The sequence below is a fragment of the Plasmodium yoelii genome (genome assembly GCF_900002385.2).
Source record: "Plasmodium yoelii strain 17X genome assembly, chromosome: 7".
NCBI lineage: Eukaryota > Apicomplexa > Aconoidasida > Haemosporida > Plasmodiidae > Plasmodium > Plasmodium yoelii.
The window spans coordinates 221,868-242,935 of record NC_036179.2 but is presented as its reverse complement, the minus strand read 5'-3'; the positions used below and the strand labels follow the sequence as shown (position 1 = coordinate 242,935).

Genomic DNA, 21,068 nt, shown 5'->3' with positions numbered 1-21,068 from the left:
CATTATATAGCTGCTTAACTTAGAGTACATTTCTCATAAGTATATTAAAATATAAAAGACAATTAAAAACATAAGTCAAAATAGGAAATATATGTGTTTTTTAAATATAATTAAATGAGTAAAAGAATAAATACATATATGTATATGTATATGTATATATGTGGGGGTGTATAACAGTATGATATTTGAAGGGAATAAAACAGTGATTGTATGTTTTTGTTAAAAAATCGAATAATATCGTATATTAATTATTATATAAGTATATAGCTCTGTCTTTTTTACGGTAATGTTACAAAATAATTTTAACGTAAAGGTGGTACCAAATAAATAGGACAGTAATTAAATTGACAATGTAGTTCTTTGATAAAAAAAAAATAAGCATACTAAATGAAAGGAAGACATTTTAATAGGCTGTGGAAAATTATTTATTAATATGAATAATATAAAGACATTAATAAAAATTCATAATTACATGGTAAGAAAAATCTAAGGATAAAATTATGCACTTTCATTAAGCACATATGCATACATATATAGTTTACTCATTTTATATGTAATAATTAAAAAATTGTTGATAATATCCATAAAAATATTTGTATATTTTACGATTATTACGAATAAGCATATAAGAGTAAAAATTTTATGTGTACAAAATAAAAACAAAAATAATATTAATTTGTAAGACTTATCCTAATTACTATTAATACAAGACATTTTAGCAATAACGTTCATATGAATTTATGCATTTACATAATTATAGTAAGAAATAAAATTTTAAATATATGCAAATATACCATATTTTATGTTAAAACTATTTTAAGAGTAATTTAAGGTATAATAATGATATAGACTCACGTGCTTTAATGAAGTCGATATACCTATATTTTTTTTTAAGAATATGTGGACATTATTTACATGCAAAATATATTTATATTTAAAAAAAATTTTCATTGTTTATATTAAGACATATGAAGATTAAAAAAGTATTTAAATTTTAAATTAAGAAAAATATGTTTTTTTTAAAAAACCCTATTGAAATATACTTAATTGAGACATAAGTATTATTTAGTAGTTACATATATGCATGCAATATTTATTTGTTGGTGGCAAAGTAAGGCATTTCCCCCTTATAAGAATAAATATTAACCTATCGTGCAACCAAGGTGCTATTTATAATAATTGTTTAACCGAGACTTATTGATAATGCTTATTTATTTTTGTGTTTGAAAGGTGAATATTCTTATGCATAAAAGATATATATAATTTAGGAAATTAACATTTATAGCAAAATGTAATACACAAATTATATTATATAGTAATATATTATCATTGAATTAGATAAAAAATAAAAAGATGATATTTAAGTGGAAGTATATACATTCTTTTTTATTTGTCGCCTTAACTATTCTGAACATATTTTAAACTTTAAATAAAGTATATGCTATAGAGTAATATATTTCACAGATTTTTCATTATTTAGAAAAATTTGTGGTATAAGCATATTCACGAAATAGGATAAAGACGGGAAAATATTAATTTAGCTTATATAGTAAAAAAAAATATTTAATTAATTAGATGGTACTTATTTTTATATTTGACTTTGTATATCATATTATGTGTTATTTATGCATGAATATTGTCACTAAAAGGAAAAATATATTTGTCCATTTTTTGTTCATAACATTTCGCAGAGTTATACATATATGTCGTATTCAAATGATAGTATATATACAAAATAATAATACATGCCAAAAAGGAATAAAATAATATCTGAAAATAGATAGGAATATTATAATTTTTTTAGGAAATTTATTTAATCAATGATTTTTAATAATCAAAGCTACTACAAAATTATGTAAATGTTTATTTACTATTATTTTTATTTCTTTTTAGTATTTAATATTATGCAAATTGTTTTTTATTACAACGTTGATATATATAAATAATGTATTGCTTATATTTTCTTAAAAACTAAAAATATAAATTTTTTAAATAAAAATGAATAATTACATCTTCCCTCTTCATTACATTCATTCCATATGTTTCTTATAATTATTCTATGGACATGATTAACATTATTATTTATAGAAATGATATATAATTATTACGAAGGGTAATTGCGGAACGGCGGTTTTTTTATCTTTAACGGAACAAAATTTTCTTATGGGATAATATTAGATATAAATAGAAAGATTAACCTTTAATTTTCCAAAGTATAAAAAAATGATACTAATGTATAATAAGACTTTCTGAACATACTACTTTTATCTTTTGATTATAGTTTTAACCATAATGAAAAAATATAAATCTATTATTTTATTTAAAAATATAAAATAAATTTGTGTATTTTTCCATTTTTATTGCGTGGTAATTCTTAAAATAAAAATTATATCCATTGTTATTTTATCTATTATAAAACAAATAAAAATGTCAAATTAAAAAAAAATAATGAATAAAAAAAAATTAGGATATAAAATGGAAATATATATAGTCTAAAGTATTTTTTAAACGGCTTAATATAATATGTAATAATAACACAATTATTATATAATGTGTTTTAATACATGCATCATCTAAATATTTATTTTCCTTCATTAATATATCCTAAAATATTAGGGGGCGAAAGGAAAACTTTTATTATTAATATATTATTATTTTATCGCACTTCCGTGTTATTTATTATTAATATATAATAGTATATAAATAATTGGTATTTTTATCATGAATGGATTTATATTTATTTTATTATACACATAAAAAATAATATATAATAAAATTGTATAAGATATATATTTACATAATAGAGTAGTATTAGATTTACTATTTTACTATAGATTTTATTCATTTATAATTTTTTTATATATTGTAAAATGTTATTATATTATTATTATTTTTTTAGAGTTTTGTAATATTTATTTAAATTCCTAATATTTTTATTTACATTATATATATAGCTAAAAATAATATTAATGCATTTTTAAGTTTCAAAAGGCATTTAATATATATTCGATTATTCTGTTATATTATATTTAACTTTTTTAACTATTATATTCTACAATATGAAGCAAAAATTGCATACTTTTTTTGTTATCATATGCTTAGTCGTAGTATTGTATTGTGGTGGTATTGATGGAAAACAAAATAATAATATAAAAAGGGATATGTGGATGTCCCGATTTTTTAATCATAAAAACGGAAAATATATGAAAAATGAGAAAAAAGTAGAAAAATCGGAAGGTGCTAATAAAAACAATGAAATATTAGATGATATACATAGTGATGATATAGGTATGTTATTTTAATATTAAAGATATATGCATATATTATATATGAATTCTTCATAATTGGGTAGACTAAAAAGTTTACAAACAATATAAATGCTTATTCTAACTTGATTATTCTTTTATATATTGTTGTTTTATTTGATAATACTATGCATTATACACATTTTTTAATTATATTTTTTTAAACCTTTAGATGAAATAGTCAAAAATGTCCTTAAAAGTGAAAATGTTGATAATCAAACTTTGAAGATTATAAAAGAACTTGATAAAAAAAAAAATGAAATAATTATTGCCAATAAAAAAAAAAATTTATATAAATCTAGCGCATTTAGCATGGGTGTAATATTTGTTGGCCTTGCTTTGCGTGAACTCACAGCATTGTTAGTAGGTTTATATCTAGACAAACATCCTAATACTAAAGCTATATTTGATCGTTTGATTTTCAACAAATGGAAATAAGAATATTTATTTAAAATTTTACATTTTTAACCGCCTTATATACATGAGTCCAACAGCCATATTTTTATCATACCGTTGATTTTACAGAATAAAGAAATTCAAAAATATATTAACAAAAAATGAGTGTACTTCATTAAATTAAAATTTTTTTTAATAATGGAGAAATATCTTCATTTTTGAAATATATTTTTATATTTAGTATTTCTTTTGTTGTAATTTCATAATACCAGAATAGACTTTGGTATATTATATGTAAGAATTATGTTTATACATTTATGCGCACATGCGCTTATTTGTATTTACTCAATTTTTGTGAAACAATTAATTATTCCTATAACTTTATTGAATAATTAATTGTTTTTTATAAAATAAGGGATTTTCACTTACCATGAAATAAGATTTTCAAGAAACAACAAGTTTATATAATTAGAAAAAAATAGATGCATTCACATATATGTTTATATATTTGATACAATGTGAATTATATCGTAGATGTTTTTTTTTTATGCCTGGTGTTCTCTTTACTTATATAAATGTTAACCGTTTTTAATTTTAATTACTTTTAAGTAAGAACTATTTTATCATAATTATTATTTAAGTTATTGATTTTTAAAATTATATTTTTTTTAGAAATTGCAAAGGAAAATATTTTTATTGATTAATTGTGTGTTTTTAAAAATATAGTCAGTGTATGTAATATATTGGCGAAATAAATATAATCAAATAGAAAAAAAAAGAATAATGCTAATATATAATCGAATGTAAAATATGTATTTTTTATTATTATAAATATATCAAAAATTGAAAAACAAAAAATACAAAAATAAATTTGCAGCACAAAAATATGCAAGTATTATATATATGTATATATATTTTTGTATAAACAAATGTTAATCACAAAAATAAATATTAAATGAATAACTAATAATATTAATAAGTTATAAGCAAATAGACTAGAGCATATATGCAACAAATTAATGGGGAATCAATTATATTGGTCACAAACTATAAAAAATATATATTAGACAAATAAATTTATAAGGAAATATGTTATATGAAAAATTAATTTCATATTTAAAAATATATGTGTATTGGTAAATTTTGTATTTTTTATTTTGAATTTTGTTAAATGCTTAATATTTTAGCGGAAATACGAATCCAATTCCTATATATCTGATTGATATATGCAACGTTAATAAGTTGCAGATTTTAAAAAACTTTTGAATAGTTAAAGTTTCTATGGACTATTTAAAATTTGGTTTTATTTTGATTAATAAGTATATCCGTATTTATTTTTGTCATCATGTGAGAAAAGTAGATACTATATTATGCATTTATTTCAATATTAGACTTTTTCGAACATTTTACTTTTGATCCTTTTAATAATTTTTTATTTGGGAAAGGCTTATCCTGTTGTTCTTCAATCCATAAACGTAACTGAGGGTTTTTAACAAATTTGTCAACAATATCATTTATCCATTTAACAATAGAACTTTTGTAAATATTTTTTTCTTTATTACATAAAATTCCAATATTATAAATATAGTGATCTTCTTTTATTCGTACCCAATTACTCCATTGTTTTTTTTCAATATTAGTTCGTTTTTGCCACGCTTGGTATTCGTCACGATTGGGGGCATGTTTGAAATGATATCTATACTTATGTTTCCATTGAACCCATTTTTCATTTTCATTTCGTTTCCAATCACACATTAGCCATGATATTATTTTAGCATTTTTCCATTCATTCCATTGTTCTATGACCCATTTCCTTATATTATTTTCGTTTTCTGCTTGTAAATTGCTCCAACGATTATATATTTTTTCCTTTAATTTATTTCCCATTTGTTCTATAATATTATCTATTTCAATACTTGGAACTGTCTTTTTATATAATAAAGCATATTGTGCATATAAATGATTTGAATCGAGCCATTTATTTGCTTGTTGGGTTTTCCATTTTTCTAATTCAACATTGTTTCTTTCTATCATTTTTTTAATTACATTTTCAATGCCTAAATTTAATAGTTGCCATTCATTGTCAACTTTCTTTAAATATTTTTTCCATCGTCTTCTTTTCCAATATTCTGTTAAGTTATTATAAGATGTTGGTTTTTTTTTTATCAAAGAAATAACACTACTTTTGCTTCCATTTTTGTCGGAACTTGTTTTATCATTATTTGTTGATACAGTTTTTTTAGATTTACTGGAACTTGTTTTAGAAATCAAATTCTTATCTTCACGTGTGTCTTGTTCTGTTATCTCATCATCAGTATATTCATTTTCGCTATCTTCTTCATTATTATATTCCTCTTCGTCACTATATTCATCATCAGTCATATCATCATCACTGTGTTCTCCTTTTTGTTTCCATAGTATAATCTTGCTTTCGGGCATAGAAAAAAATGTTTTCAGTCGATGCTTCACATTCTAAGAAATATATAAGAAAAAATAAAAACAATATGTATAGAAAAATTATTGTCTTTTTTTTAATGATCTTATAAATGAAATATATGGTAATAATACTAAAGGAAAAAGTTTATATAAATTATGCAAACAAAGGGTGGCATAAATGGGGACACAAATATGAGTATAAACATAAATATATAATGAAGTATAATAGATACACGCATATGGAAATATACATTTTTTGGCGTTTTTCTTATATATATATATATATTACCGAATAGAGTATCTTTTTGTATAAAGGTATGGAAGAGAAAATAAAGAAAATAGATGAATATACATGAGATATATTGGAGGCTATAGTGCTGGTTTGTGGAATTAAATCTTTTACCCACGTTGTGGGAATGTTATTTTTAATGAATTTGAATGTTTCTTCATATCCATCCATGTTTCTTTATTTCCAGTTTTTTCTATATATATATATATATATATAGTCAGACAATTAAATATCATTAATTTTTCCTTCTCAATGTTACTTTAATTATAATGCCAGAATTCAATCGTGTTTATATAATAAGCATTTTATATGAACAAACAATGTTATATTTTTCTTTTAATGTATCTAGATTCTTTTGTTTTTATATAAAAATATAAAAATGCGTGCTTCTCGGAATGCTTAACAAATAAACATTTTTTTAATTAAATAATTGAAAACAAAATGTATATCACGGAAATAATATAAAAAAATTAAAAAAGTAAACTAAAAATATCATTTCAACAATATATATATTATGTAATATCATGAAATCACCATAATAAAAACCCATATGTTATTGAAATATCGAATAAATCGTCGTTTCAGGGTAATTGTTATGATGATAGTTTTATATTTTTAATATAAAAAAACATGTGTATTAATTAAATATTGATTATTTGGAGTTTTTTGGTAATATATTATATTTCTTTTTCTATAATTCTTATATAATGATAGTTATATAACAAAAAAAAAAAATTATTATATTTTATATTGTTTCTATTTATTGTTATATTAATAAATATAAAAAAATTACCGTTATTATTTTTTAATTATTAATTATATTATATTATATTTTTGATGAATAATATAATTTTTATATAATTCTATTGGAATTAGTAATGTGCTTAATATTTTTTATGGTATACTTTCATTTAATTTATTATGCATTTTTTAAAAATTGAAAATATTTACAAAATAATAAATATTGGGTATTTCTATTTTTTTATTTTTATAACTGGCGAATATAATAATGTTAAAGAACATAATATTTATTAAAATTTATTAATAATTTTTTTTAAGTAGCAAACCTATAATTATGAATTCTCAGTATACCAGGCTTATACTAAATTAGTTGAAAACAATAAACCTATCGCTAAAAATGAATATAATATAAATTTTTTTATTCATTATATGTTATAATTATTTAGTTAATATAATTTTTATAATAATAATAATTATTATTATTATAATTATTATTATAGAATAATTTAATATATAATAAATAGATTACCTAGTTATATATATTTTTTGCTGGTAAAAAACGCATTATTAATTATATATAATAAAATGGAAGAAGCTGGCTTTATTTCAAGCACATATACTATAAAATATTAATATTATAGATAAAACTTGCATTAATAATTATATATAATCATATAAATGTGATATTATTTAGATGGGTTTGATAATAACTGAAAATGATTAAATTGCGCAAATATTAAACTCATTTGAGGTTAAATTCAATTAATATTTAGAACCATTTGAATTGTGATGGTTAAATATGTGTTTAATTCATATATACAATTTTTGATAGTGAAACTATTTTATTAATAGTATAAATATATTTTTTTATTTATTAATTATTGATGGAACATAATTGTTGTATAATATACATATAGGGTATTTATAAAAGCAGTTTTTACGTTACTATTTAGAAAAATATAATTATTTGTAAAGTATTAAAATAGTTTTTTTTTATAAATTTTTTTAATATATTAATAAAATTATAATAATTGTTTACATGTGTAAGTCTTATAATATTGTATAAATAATGCGCAAGTGGCATTTTATAAATCCTTTTAAATACCATTACAAATTTGATTATAGGTTGGACGATTAAAAATGACACAATCAAGGGTAGAACTGAAGAAATAATTATATGTTGTATGAAATTACAACACTATTATAAATCTTAATAAATGTGATATATAATTTTAACTTGTATGTTTAATAAGAATGAAAAATTTTCACAAAAGGGGGATTGGAAAAAGTTTATAATATAAAAAAGGTATAAACAATTTTGTATATATAATATTTGTTACTAATTTTCTTATTATAATAATGTCTTCATAAATTATATTAAATTTAGAATAATGTAACTTATTAAAATGTAGATAATGATGAAAAATAAAATTAGAAAATGTTAGAAAAGTAAAAATATGTCAAAATTGTTCATCATTTATATAATGCTTAAATCGTCATAATATTATTTAATTAATGGTAAAGGGAAGTGAAAACCGCACTTAAGGGATGTTGTCGGATTAATTTTTGTTTTGTTTTTTTTAGTGAGCATATTTTATATATGAGGGTATATAATATAATTCATAGATATTATAAAATGGACGTATATGTGATATATAGTATATTAATTTGAAATAAATATTATAATTATATTTTGTTTTTCTAAATATATAGATAATTTATTAAGGCACCAATATAAAAAGCTTTAAATGAACCACCCGAATGAAAAAGATTTTATAATTTTTTTATATATTGTTATTTAATTATTATTACAAATGTGTTTATAATTCTTTTTTTTATTCAATTGTATAATATGATATTAATTACTTATTTATTATTTTTTTGACTAATTAAACTTTTTTTTTTTTTTTTTTTGATTATTCGAATTTTATAAATAATTCGTTTTTCTTACAACACATTTCTTGCATGTAGAAACTATGGTTATTCGGTAGCAAATTTGTGATGCTATAGAATTTAATATAATTATATAAATATATATATATTAAATTATTTTTTTATTTGAGATTTTCAGTATTTAATAATTTTTTTTTATTAAATATTTAAGTTATATATATAGTTTATATTTTTTTGAAGTGTAATAGAGATGAATTATTGTCTGGCATGAAATTATAAGTTAATTTTTTATTTAATTTGTATAAAAAATATTAATCGTATAAATATGAGGGAATATAAGCATTTGAAAAAGACTATTATTGGTTTATTTGTCTTACTTTGTGGTAATAAATATATTTGTGTATGGTTATAATGTGTTATTTTATCGTGTACATAGAACTAAATATATATTTCATCATTTTAATACTCTTTAATTTTTATTTAACATTTATATGTAGGTGAGTTTTCTAGAAAAAGCATTTTAACGAGGGCTTTGAACACACGTTATCAGGCAAACTCATTAACACTTGATGACAATTTAAATAAAAGTGAACTTTTAAATCATGGAGCAAAAAATGAAACAAGCATAGATACTTTGAACTTACCAAATATAGATTATAATGACACAGAAGATATAAACTATAGTAATGATGTAAATGATGCATCATCTAATCAAGGTGAAAAAGAAGGAATCCCTTATGACTTTATTATGCTTAATGATCAAAATAAAGGGGTAAAATCTGCAGAAATAGCTGGTAATTCTTATATTGAAACATCTAGTACCAATTCATTATATTCTAACATTTTAAATACTATTGATATAATATATAATGAGTGGGAAGAGGATGATGGTTCTTTGTGTGAATATTATAAGCCTATATATGGACATGAGCACATTAAAAATTCGTTATATAATGTTATAGCTATTAGTACATTGGGAATTAATCGTATATGGGATAAAGTTGCCAGTTATAGTGAGAAAATAAAAAATTTTGAAAATTCATGCGAAGAAATGAAAAAAGACTTATCTATGGCAATAGAAAATTTAGAAAATCCGGCATATAATTATCAAAATCAAAATTTTCAAAACACTTATAGTTTATTAAAAACAAAAAGAACAAATTTGGTTCAATGTATAAAATCAAAATTCAATACACTTAATAATGATATAAATGAAATTAAAAAATATGATAAATACGATATGTATAATGTTATGAGCATAAATACACCTTTGACACTTGCACCAGTTTATAATAGTCGTATTGATTTAGTTAAAAATGAAATTAATAATGACTTTGAAAAAATAAAAAAATTGTCTATTAATGAAGTAAAAAATGTTTCAAATTTCATAAATGAAATTGCAAATATTGTTGAAATTGAATCTGAATTAAAAGCTAATTTAGATACAATAAAATTTATGCAGAAAGAAATTAATCATATAATAAAACTATACGAAAAACATACAAAAATTTATACTACTAAATACAATGTTATAATGGGTTTACAACACATTGATAATCCTTATAAAACTTATACAAATAATGTCATAAATAGTATTTCTGGTTTAGGAGATGATTATGCAATTTTTAAATTTAGTTATAATATATTAATTAATTTAGACAAATTATATAATACCAAAAAGACACAAATAAACAATATATTTAATTTCCTCACACAAATTTTAATTGGAAAATTAGATCCAAGTTCTAATAGAATAGTTCATGATGATAGTTACGATTACGATATGTCACAACCTAAAAAAATATTAAACAATTTAAAGGATATATTTCATAAAACATTTGAAAAAAATGTAGATTCATATGACAAAAATGTAAACTTAAAGAATTCTGAAAGTGGAAACAATGATTTAATACCCCAAATTGTGTTATTAATAAAAAAATTAGAAGATTTAATTAAATTAATGGAAACAATATATAATAGTGACACACCAATATCTGAAATTCAAACAGAAATAAATAACAAAACAAATAAAGTAGATTTAAATGAAAAATTAGATGGATTCAACAGTGCATTAGAAGAAGCCAAAACATGGAAAACTAAAAGAAAATCAACCATAAGCACATTAAAAGATAAATATGAATTGGTTCTCAATTTGCAATCTCAAATTACCAAATTGTGTCAATCATTTAATAAAAAAGATATGCAACAAAAATATATACAGGAATCTAAAAATATACTAAAAATGAAAGTAAAAAATATAAATGAAAAGAAAAAAGAGTTAGAAAAATTAATTGAATTAAAAAAGGATATAGAAAATTATATTAATCAAATTAACATTTTATTAAATGATTCGTTATATGAAGTAGTGGATTTTGCAAATAAAAAAAATAAAATAAATGATGATATAAAATTAGAGTTTAAAAATTTTTATAATGATGGTGTAGAAAATTTGGTTGCTGAATGTTCAACTTTGATTAATGAAAATATGATTGAAGCAGCACAAAATGATGAACAAATTAAAAAACATTTAGGGGAATTGGATTCTAAATATGATAAAATAAATAATATTACATTTGATGAAATTTCTAAGGTCTTAAATAATGTGAATAATAAAAAAGAAGCTCTTTTAGAACTTATAAACGAAATAAAAACATATACATATTATCATATGATAAATGATTTATCGAGTATACTAAATTCGGTTCAAACTATAGATAAACACTTACAATCTAGTATCGATAGCTATTATGGTTTATACAATGAATTAAAAAATTATAAAGAAGAAATATTAAAAAAGAAAAACATGGTTGTTCAAAATTATCATACAAACAATGGAAACTATCAAGATTATGAATATGATTCTAAAAAAATATTAGAATACAGCAATAATTTTATATCCAAAGAAAATATAATACTTAAAGATATTGAAGAAATAAGTAAGATTTCAAATGAAGTTAAAACTAGTTTACCAAAATATGATAATGAAGTCAAAAAAATATACCCCAATTCAAACGGTGAATATTTACAAGTTAAAAAACTTATAGAACAAATTAAAGAGTATACTTCAGAAGAGTATTTAAACAAATATAGAAATAAAGTTAACGATATTAAAACGACAGTTAGTGATGAAACAAAACAAATTCAAACCACTAATAAAAGAATGGACAATTATAAAGTATTAAATACTGTGATGCAGCAATATCAATCAATTTATGAATTGATTAAAAATATAATAAATGGTAAAAATGTATTAAATGATTTATTGAGACAAAGTATTCAAGCAATACAAAATTATGATAACATCAACGAAACGGTCAAAAATAGTTCTATAGAAACATTAAATAATAAAATATCGATGATTGATGATAAGTTAAACACTACAACTATAAATGATATTGAAACCAAATTATCAACATTAAAAGAATATTTTACATCGACTAAACAACAAATTATGGAAAATAGTGAAATAGAGGATGATAATTTATTGCAAAATGTCAATGAAATTGATCAGGTTCAAAATTCAACAAATGCATTAAACGAACAATACATATCATTAAAAATGGATGTCGAAAAATTAATTAATGATACTAATGAAGAAATACGAAAACACCAAAATGAAAGTTCACAAACGCATGAAAATATGATGGATAAAATAAATGGAGTGCTATCAGATAATAATTCAAGTGAAACAAATTATACAAACAATGACAACACTGAAAATAGTGAAAGAACTGAAAACAATAATACAAAAAAAGGGTATTTTGATTCAAGAAATTCACATTACTATGCATATGCTGGAGCAGCTACGCTGTTTGTACTCATGTATTGTACCATTACAACTCAATCAAATAAAAACAATGATGAAGCTAACTTTAATACGGATGTAGCATATTGTGAAGGTGCGGAAAATCATAAATATGACCAGAATGGTGATATAGAAATATATTTAGATGAAAACAATTACATGTAATTAACAGATAAAATATAATATATTATATGTGTATGATGGGAAAATTATAAGTACATATATCCATGCTGGATTTATTTTTATAATATATATTTTTATTTTTTTAAATGACATAATATTTATGCTCAAAGAATTCCTCTATGGAGTATAGATATATTGTAATGAAAAATGTAATTATATATATAATATTTGTGCTTTATTTCGTTAAAATTTAAGTTTTTAATTAACACACTTTTTTGTTTATTTTTTTTTTGCTTTTTTTTTTTTACGTTTGAAATAAATTTTATTTAATATAATTGCCAAATAAACGGGTTAATTATATTTATTCTCTTTTTGTCGCATACACCTAACAAACACATGCTTGCGACACATACAAAAACATATATATTAATAATTTTTAATTAGCTATACATTTAAGATGGGCAATTATGTCTATAGTGCTTGTTTTTTTAACTTTCAAATAATCGAGTCAAAAACATGATTATAGATATAATATATTCAGATAAGCATGAAATACAAACGGTTTTATTCGTAGTGATTATAAAATTGTTATATAATTTAAATTACAAATTCATTACATTTAAAGGCTGTTCTTATATAATTAAAATTGACGAGTATGCATATTTAGGGGCGATTAAATTGTGCAAGAAACTTAAAAAAGGAAAGTTAAAAAATTTGCAAACATATATATCCTTTCAATATACAATTTACCTGCGAATAGTTCCATTATTATTGTTTTTTTTACCATTAATTTTTAGATCCTTTTATGTATTTTTTTAATTTTTAAAGCATAATAATATTAATATTTTAAAACCGTTAGTGTATAAAAAAAAATCCCAAATAAATTGGTTTTATATAATACGTTAATTCATTTAATTCATTTAAAAGAGCAGCCTTAAAATTACAGTTGATTTTGTGTAATGTGTGATTTTTTTGATCTTTTTTTAAGAATCAAGGTGCACATAATACATTATGACACATTTTTTTTAATGAGATATCCTTAATGACATTTTTGTTTAAAACAATAACATATAAATAATATCCTATTTTTATTAATTTTTTTTTAAAGATGGTTTTATATGAAAATATAAATGAATGAATATTTAATTATTTTTAATAAGTATTTTATATATGTCCAAAAAAAATTATGAAAATAAGATAACATATTAGATTGTAGTAAAGGGTTGGTTAAAAATAATTTCACTCTCAATTATTTTTTTCATTTATATATTTTAAAGATTTTTTATAAAATAAAATATTAATCTCAATTCTTGAAAAAGCAGAAAGAAAATATACATTATAATAATATTTGTATGGAATATAATTTGAAAGTATAATTATGAATAAGTATTTGTATATTATTACATTTGGGCGTATTTAAAAATATGAAACATGAATGTGATTGTTATACCACTTATCAATAATAAAAAAAATCCATGTATATTATATTTATATTGATTGATGAGTACTTTAAAAGGAAAAAAAAAAAGTTAGTGAAGTATAAATATGGATGATATTTACAATATATGCAATGATGATGTAAATAGAGACTTGAGTAATTATACCATAAGCAATGAAGAAGGTTTGGATCATGATGAGATAAACAAAAAGGAACGAATGTATAATGAGGATATGAACTTATCGTCTGTTATGAATTTGAATAACAATTCTGGCGAAATGACAATGCATCATATCGATCATATTGAAAACATGTCAATGATTACATTAGAAGAAGAGTACACACATTGTGATATTTTAACAGAAGATAATGAATTGTCAGAAAATGGCGAAATGAATGATGACAATGTTGATGATAACGTTGAAAATTTGATAGATTCTAATGAAATGGCAAATAATGATACAATTTCAGATGATTATGATAATGAATATTATAATAATCATATAATAGATAATATTACGGAGTTTGAAAGAGTAGGTAATAATATGAATATTTTTAATTTATGGAAAAAATTAAAAGAAATTTTGTTATTATCATATGCAAACAATAAAACTAAATATAGTGTAATAGAGAATAAATGCATACATATTATATATAGTTATTTTCGGAATTTCGAAAAAACAAAGTATATGGAATTTAGGGACAAATTGTGGAAAATATGTGAAGCAATTGTAAAAGAGTATAATGTAGAAAAAGAAGTTATAATGAAAGAGTGGGACATGCTTACCACATGTATATTGAGTTATTTATTGGAAAGAAATAGAAATTATTATAATGATTTATATGATTTAATGAAATGCTATGGAGGATGTGTATGTTGTAAAATAAAGTTTATTGATCATATAGAGGATAAAATATCAGAATGGCATTATAATACTAGTGACTTCATGTTTAAAAGATGGGAAAATGCATTCGTGACGAAACTAATGAAATATGCAAACTAAATTTCATGGGGGGATAGTAAATATTAATGAATATTATATTTTATAACTTATATAGTATGGAAGCATATCAAAAACAATATGCAATTTTTAACAAAATATATGTTTGTATATGATTTGATTTTTTTTTTTGTGTGATTTGTATTTTATAAATATAAACATTAATATGTTTAGTTAAATATATATGCTGCTATATAGCAATATTTATATTATTTTTTTAGTGTATAATACAACTATAAAACTTTTTATCTTATAAAAATAAAGTTAAATTTATATTGAAAAAAAAAAAGGATTGGGCTTCATACCAATAATTTAATAAAGTATGAACATGTTTTCAAAAAATTTAATGTAAAAATAGGTATTTGATAGTTGTTCAAACATATATAAGAAAATATTTTTATAATAGTGTTATCTACATAAAAATCGAACAATAATAAATACAATTATTTAAATGATTTATTAGCCTCAACTTGTACATGAAATAGTAACATCATGTAAGCATAACTTTAGGGCACTCGTTTTATTAATTATTATAGTATATAAAAATGTATATACTAATATTATAATTGAATATTTAATGTTATAATAATATAATCAATATTATTAATTAATAATGGCACATAATAATATTTGTATGAGTTGTATTTATACATTTTTAAACGCTCTTACTTTTCATTTATTAATATCTTATTAAATCAATACTTCTATAAAAAATAAAAACAATTTTTTATAATAATATGTAATAAAAAGGAACTTTATAAATAATAAAACCTTTACTTTTTAATTTTTGTAAAAGCCCATAGATTTTATAGCACACCAAAATATAAAAATATAAAAAACCTAAAAGATTTTATGGAAATAAAAAATTTTAAGGAGCACTTAATATTGCAAGTTTTGATTAAACAAAAAATAAGGAGTATATTATTTAGAGTTAATTATAAAAAAAAATTATAAATACAAGTATTAATAAATATTATTAATAGTATATACAAAAGATTTTTACTTTTATATATAATAATAAAATAACTTAGTGTAAAATATAAAAAAAATAATTTTAATATAATAAATTTTAACATAATCTATAATATCTAACTTAAAAATATACGATAAAAATAGTTGGAAAATTATTAGATAAGTTTTAACATAATATAGGAAATATCATAACATAAAAAATATTATAAATACATGTTGGAAATACATTACATAATCTTTAACATAATCTATAATAATATCATATTAAATATATGTTGGAAAATTTATTACCGTAATTTTATACATAATTCTAGAATATCATAAACTAAAAAATATATAAGGGAAAAAAACACACTATATTTTTCTTCTTATTTTACAAAAAACTTTTAGTAGTATTTTTAAAAAGTTTATTATTATATTAAGTATTGAAAATATATTATTAAAAAAAAATTAATGACTTATTATTTTTATAGGTACCAAAAAATTATATTATTATTATTTACAAGTTATAATGTCATTTTTGAGGTAAGTATAAAATTTTTAAAAAAATATTAAATATACATTTTACAATTTTCCTAAACATTAAATTGAACTAATAATAGAATAAGTTATGTAAAAACATGTTATATAAAAATAAATACATAATAAGTAAAAATTTGATTTATTAAAATTGTTAAGGGTTATATAAAAAATAATTTTAAAAGGTATAAATTATACCAATTAAAATATATTTTTTATATAGTAGTATTTTTTAAGTAATTAATAATTATATAATTAATTATAAATATTTATAATTAATATATAAAATAAGAACACTTTACCACAGAGGATAAGCCTCAACAGATCGTAAAACAAAGTTTACTTTCATGTTTACAGCACCCCGAGGCCAAAAAGTCGTCTACAGTTTGTGTAATTCAACTTTGTTGTTAATTACAAGAACCAAAAGGAGGCAAGCCTCCAAATGGCAATGGGATTAATTGTATAACAGATGTTATACATATAGCTTCGCTTTTACATCAGCAGTAAAAGTAGAAACAAAGAAGAACGAAATAGTATTGTTTAATCAGCATGGGTTCTGGCTTAAGAGGCGTTCAGCCATTATCCAACAGACTTAGCTTCGCAACACTGGTTTGTCAACCAATTGCTGTACCAACTGTCTGAACCAACTAATCCTCTCGTACCAAGTTGGATTACTGTCACAATACATTATATATAAAAATAATAAATTCATCAGTAGGGTAAAACTAACCTGTCTCACGACGGTCTAAACCCAGCTCACGTTCCCTATTAGCGGGTGAACAATCCGACACTTTGAGACTTCTGCGTCCCAATGATAGGAAGAGCCGACATCGAAGGATCAAAAAGCTACGTCGCTAGGAGCGCTTGGCAGCCACAAGCCAGTTATCCCTGTGGTAACTTTTCAGACACCTCTATATGCACAGTAGGGAGCAAGTCCCGTCATTTTGCAAATATAAAGGATCGATAGGCCACGCTTTCACGTTTTCTACTTTTTCTGAAAATAGAAATCAAACAAGCTTTTCCCCTTTTAGTCTACAAGAGATTTCTGTTCTCTTTGAGCTTGTCTTTGGACATCTGCGTTATTGTTTAACAGATGTACCGCCCCAGTCAAACTCCCCACCTGGCTATGTCTCCATAGAAGCGGGAGAGAAATGGGATCCTTGCGGATCTCATCAAACTCAAATAATATCAGATACGCAGAACCAGCAAGCTGGCAAACGTAAATATATTTCCCTATAAATAGATAAGTAAAACAACTTTAAAAGTAGTGGTATTTCACTGTCGCAAAAATATATTTCAATCTCTGCTCCCACTTATGCTACACCTCTTAAGTCGTTTCACAAAGCCAGACTAGAGTAAAGCTCAACAGGGTCTTCTTTCCCCGCTGATTTGGCCAAGCCCGTTCCCTTGGCTGTGGTTTCGCTAGATAGCAAGTAGGGACAGTGGGAATCTCGTTAATCCATTCATGCGCGTCACTAATTAGATGACGAGGCATTTGGCTACCTTAAGAGAGTCATAGTTACTCCCGCCGTTTACCTGCGCTTGATTGAATTTCATCAAGTTGACATTCAAAGCACTGGGCAGAAATCACATTGTGTTAATACCATTTGTGGCTTTCACAATGCTATGTTTTAATTAAACAGTCGGATTCCCCTTGTCCGTTTCAGTTCTGAGTTAACATGATAATGCCATAAAAACGCCACCGAAGTGACGTTAAAATAGCGGCGAGTAGAGGGATAGAATAAAATAAACATGAGATAAACGAAATAAAATAAAAACACGATGGCGAACCAAGGTGCTTTCTTTAAATCATTTTTCAAACGTTAATTTAAACTGCTCTACTCATATGTCCTCAGAGCCAATCCTTTTCCCGAAGTTACGGATCTATTTTGCCGACTTCCCTTACTTACTTTTTTCTATTTAACCAGAGGCTGTTAACCTAGGAGACCTGATGCGGTTGTTGGTACGCTCATACAAGTAAATCAGGGCGACAAGGAATGAGTAAACCCATTTCTTGCTGTTCCCTCCTTTTTTCAAGGGTAGTCCTTACGGCTTCGGATAATCCATAAAAATGAATTACTATTACTCAAAACGGGGAATCATACGAGAGTGGATTGCTCCGCTCATAGCAGATTGCCCCGAATTGAATTCAGCAAACCTCTTCTCCAACTAAATTGATTCCGAGGTCGGCTATAAAGTTAAAGTGCAAAGAAAACGCACCCCGAGTGTAAGACCTACGTAAAGGAGTTCATTTATATATATGTTACCATCTCAAATACCCAAATTACTATCGGCACAGGAATATCAACCTGTTTCCCTTTCGGGACGGGGAGAGTGGTCGCGGTTGCCCGCGGCATCAGAACCCCATTTAAACGCATTTCAGCTTTCCCTTAGGAGCGGCTAACTCTTGTACAATCACAGTTGACAAGAAACCCTTCTCCACTTCAGTCTTCAAAGTTCTCATTTGAATAATTGCTACTTCCACCAAGATCTGCACTAGGGATATGTTCCACAAGAGCTCACGCATCTTGCTTCTACACAAACCCCACGATTTTCTACTCATAGAAAGATTCAAAAAAAGATTAGTCGGGGGAACCCAAAAAACCCTTAAATCTCTTTCTATGGCTTGGTATCGGTAATCCGCTTTAGCGCCATCCATTTTCAGGGCTAGTTCATTCGGTAGGTGAGTTGTTACACACTCCTTAGCGGATTTCGACTTCCATGACCACCGTCCTACTGTCATTATGAACCAACACCTTTTATGGGATCTCATGAGCGAATATTTAGGCACCTTATCCAAGCGTTAGGAGCATCCCTCATCGCCAGTTCTGCTTACCAAAAATGGCCCACTTGGAGTTATTTTATTTATAGTGGGAAAAATACAATTAAGTTATTAATCCCTTATTACGTATTGGGAGTTTGAGAATAGGTCAAGGAAAACGATTTCCCTGATTCCTCTAATCATTATCTCTACCTCGTAAAACTATATTAATCAACTCCAGCGATCCTGAGAGATCTTTCGAAAATAACCAGCTAATAGGCCTTTCGATTAGTCTTTCGCCCCTAAACGTGATTGAAATGAACGATTTGCACGTCAGTATCAATTCGATCTTCCATCAGACTTTCGTCTGACTTCAATCTCATCACGCTTAGTTCAAAGCCTCTCGGGTCCTAACAAATATACTCATACTCAATTAAGCATAATCGCCAACCGGCATGGTATGCAAATTAGGGGAACACCCCTAAAAATCTACCAAAATTACATTAATTACGCGTAAATAGAAGAATTTTCATTCTTTGTTATAGTTCGTAACATATATACGCTCGCACATTTGTTAGACTCCTTGGTCCGTGTTTCAAGACGAGTGGGTTAAGAAAGTACTGTTTAGAAGCAACATAAATTAGCGGGGCAAGCCCTGCAAATTGAATACCTCAGTAAATATAGCAAGCAATAATAATTATTTCTCCAACCAAATTAGCGGAAGGAGATGCGATATCGTTGCCGAAGCAAAAATAACCCGTTAATTATAATGCAAATGCCAGAATTCACTGATGCTCCTTTTAATAAGATAGGAGTTAAAGCATGGCTCCAGTAGGAGCATAGAAATAAATCCCATCTTACGTTATTTCTCTCTCAATCCGTTCCATCTTAACGATTTCAGGTACTATTTAAACCTCATTCCTGAGTACTATTTCATCTTTCCCTCACGGTACTTGTTTGCTATCGGTCTCCTACAAATATTTAGCTTTATGTGAAATGTATCACACACATTTGTGCTCCAATCTCAAAGAACACGACTCTACAGAGAATAGTCCATCTATAATTGTAGGGAACTACGGGCCTTTCACCCTCTAAGGAATAGTATTCCTACTCATTTCGCTCCCAACAAAAACATAGAGAGGACTAAACCCCAACCAGACAATTCCACACTGCAGTTTTCACCGCAAAGCGGATTTTCCTTTTGAGCTTTTCCTTGTTCACTCGCCGTTACTAAAGGAATCATTGTTATTTTCTTTTCTTCCGCTTAATTATATGCTTAAATTCGGCGGATATGCCCTCCCAGCATAATACAATATTACTATACATATACGAATATAAATACCCTTTTTCGTCAAATCCATACTTCAAGCATAAATAAAGCACAACAAA

The 21,068-nt window shown here is 23.9% G+C and overlaps 4 protein-coding genes and 1 non-coding gene across 5 annotated transcripts; 3 read left to right on the top strand and 2 right to left on the bottom strand.

Annotated features, from left to right (window-relative positions):
• Positions 1-3,059: 3,059 nt before the first annotated feature.
• PY17X_0701400 (CRA domain-containing protein, putative) lies at positions 3,060-3,743 on the top strand (the record flags this gene model as incomplete). The annotated part of the gene is made up of 2 exons (XM_720273.1): positions 3,060-3,288; positions 3,478-3,743. The coding sequence occupies 2 exons, from the start codon at positions 3,060-3,062 to the stop codon at positions 3,741-3,743; spliced, it is 495 nt and encodes a 164-aa protein (XP_725366.1).
• A 1,326-nt stretch (positions 3,744-5,069) lies between these two features.
• Positions 5,070-6,597, bottom strand: PY17X_0701300 (sporozoite and liver stage tryptophan-rich protein, putative; the record flags this gene model as incomplete). Its single annotated transcript, XM_720274.1, has 2 exons — positions 5,070-6,173; positions 6,427-6,597. The coding sequence occupies 2 exons, from the start codon at positions 6,595-6,597 to the stop codon at positions 5,070-5,072; spliced, it is 1,275 nt and encodes a 424-aa protein (XP_725367.1).
• A 2,788-nt stretch (positions 6,598-9,385) lies between these two features.
• Positions 9,386-13,030, top strand: PY17X_0701200 (reticulocyte binding protein, putative; the record flags this gene model as incomplete). The annotated part of the gene is made up of 2 exons (XM_022955462.2): positions 9,386-9,443; positions 9,558-13,030. The coding sequence occupies 2 exons, from the start codon at positions 9,386-9,388 to the stop codon at positions 13,028-13,030; spliced, it is 3,531 nt and encodes a 1,176-aa protein (XP_022811741.2).
• Positions 13,031-14,533: 1,503 nt separating this feature from the next.
• PY17X_0701171 (Plasmodium exported protein (PHIST), unknown function) lies at positions 14,534-15,430 on the top strand (the record flags this gene model as incomplete). The annotated part of the gene is made up of 1 exon (XM_719884.2): positions 14,534-15,430. The coding sequence occupies one exon, from the start codon at positions 14,534-14,536 to the stop codon at positions 15,428-15,430; it is 897 nt and encodes a 298-aa protein (XP_724977.2).
• Positions 15,431-17,213: 1,783 nt separating this feature from the next.
• PY17X_0701151 lies at positions 17,214-20,939 on the bottom strand. The gene has a single exon (XR_004618859.1). It is a non-coding gene; the product is annotated as a 28S ribosomal RNA (ribosomal RNA).
• Between the last annotated feature and the right edge of the window lie 129 nt (positions 20,940-21,068).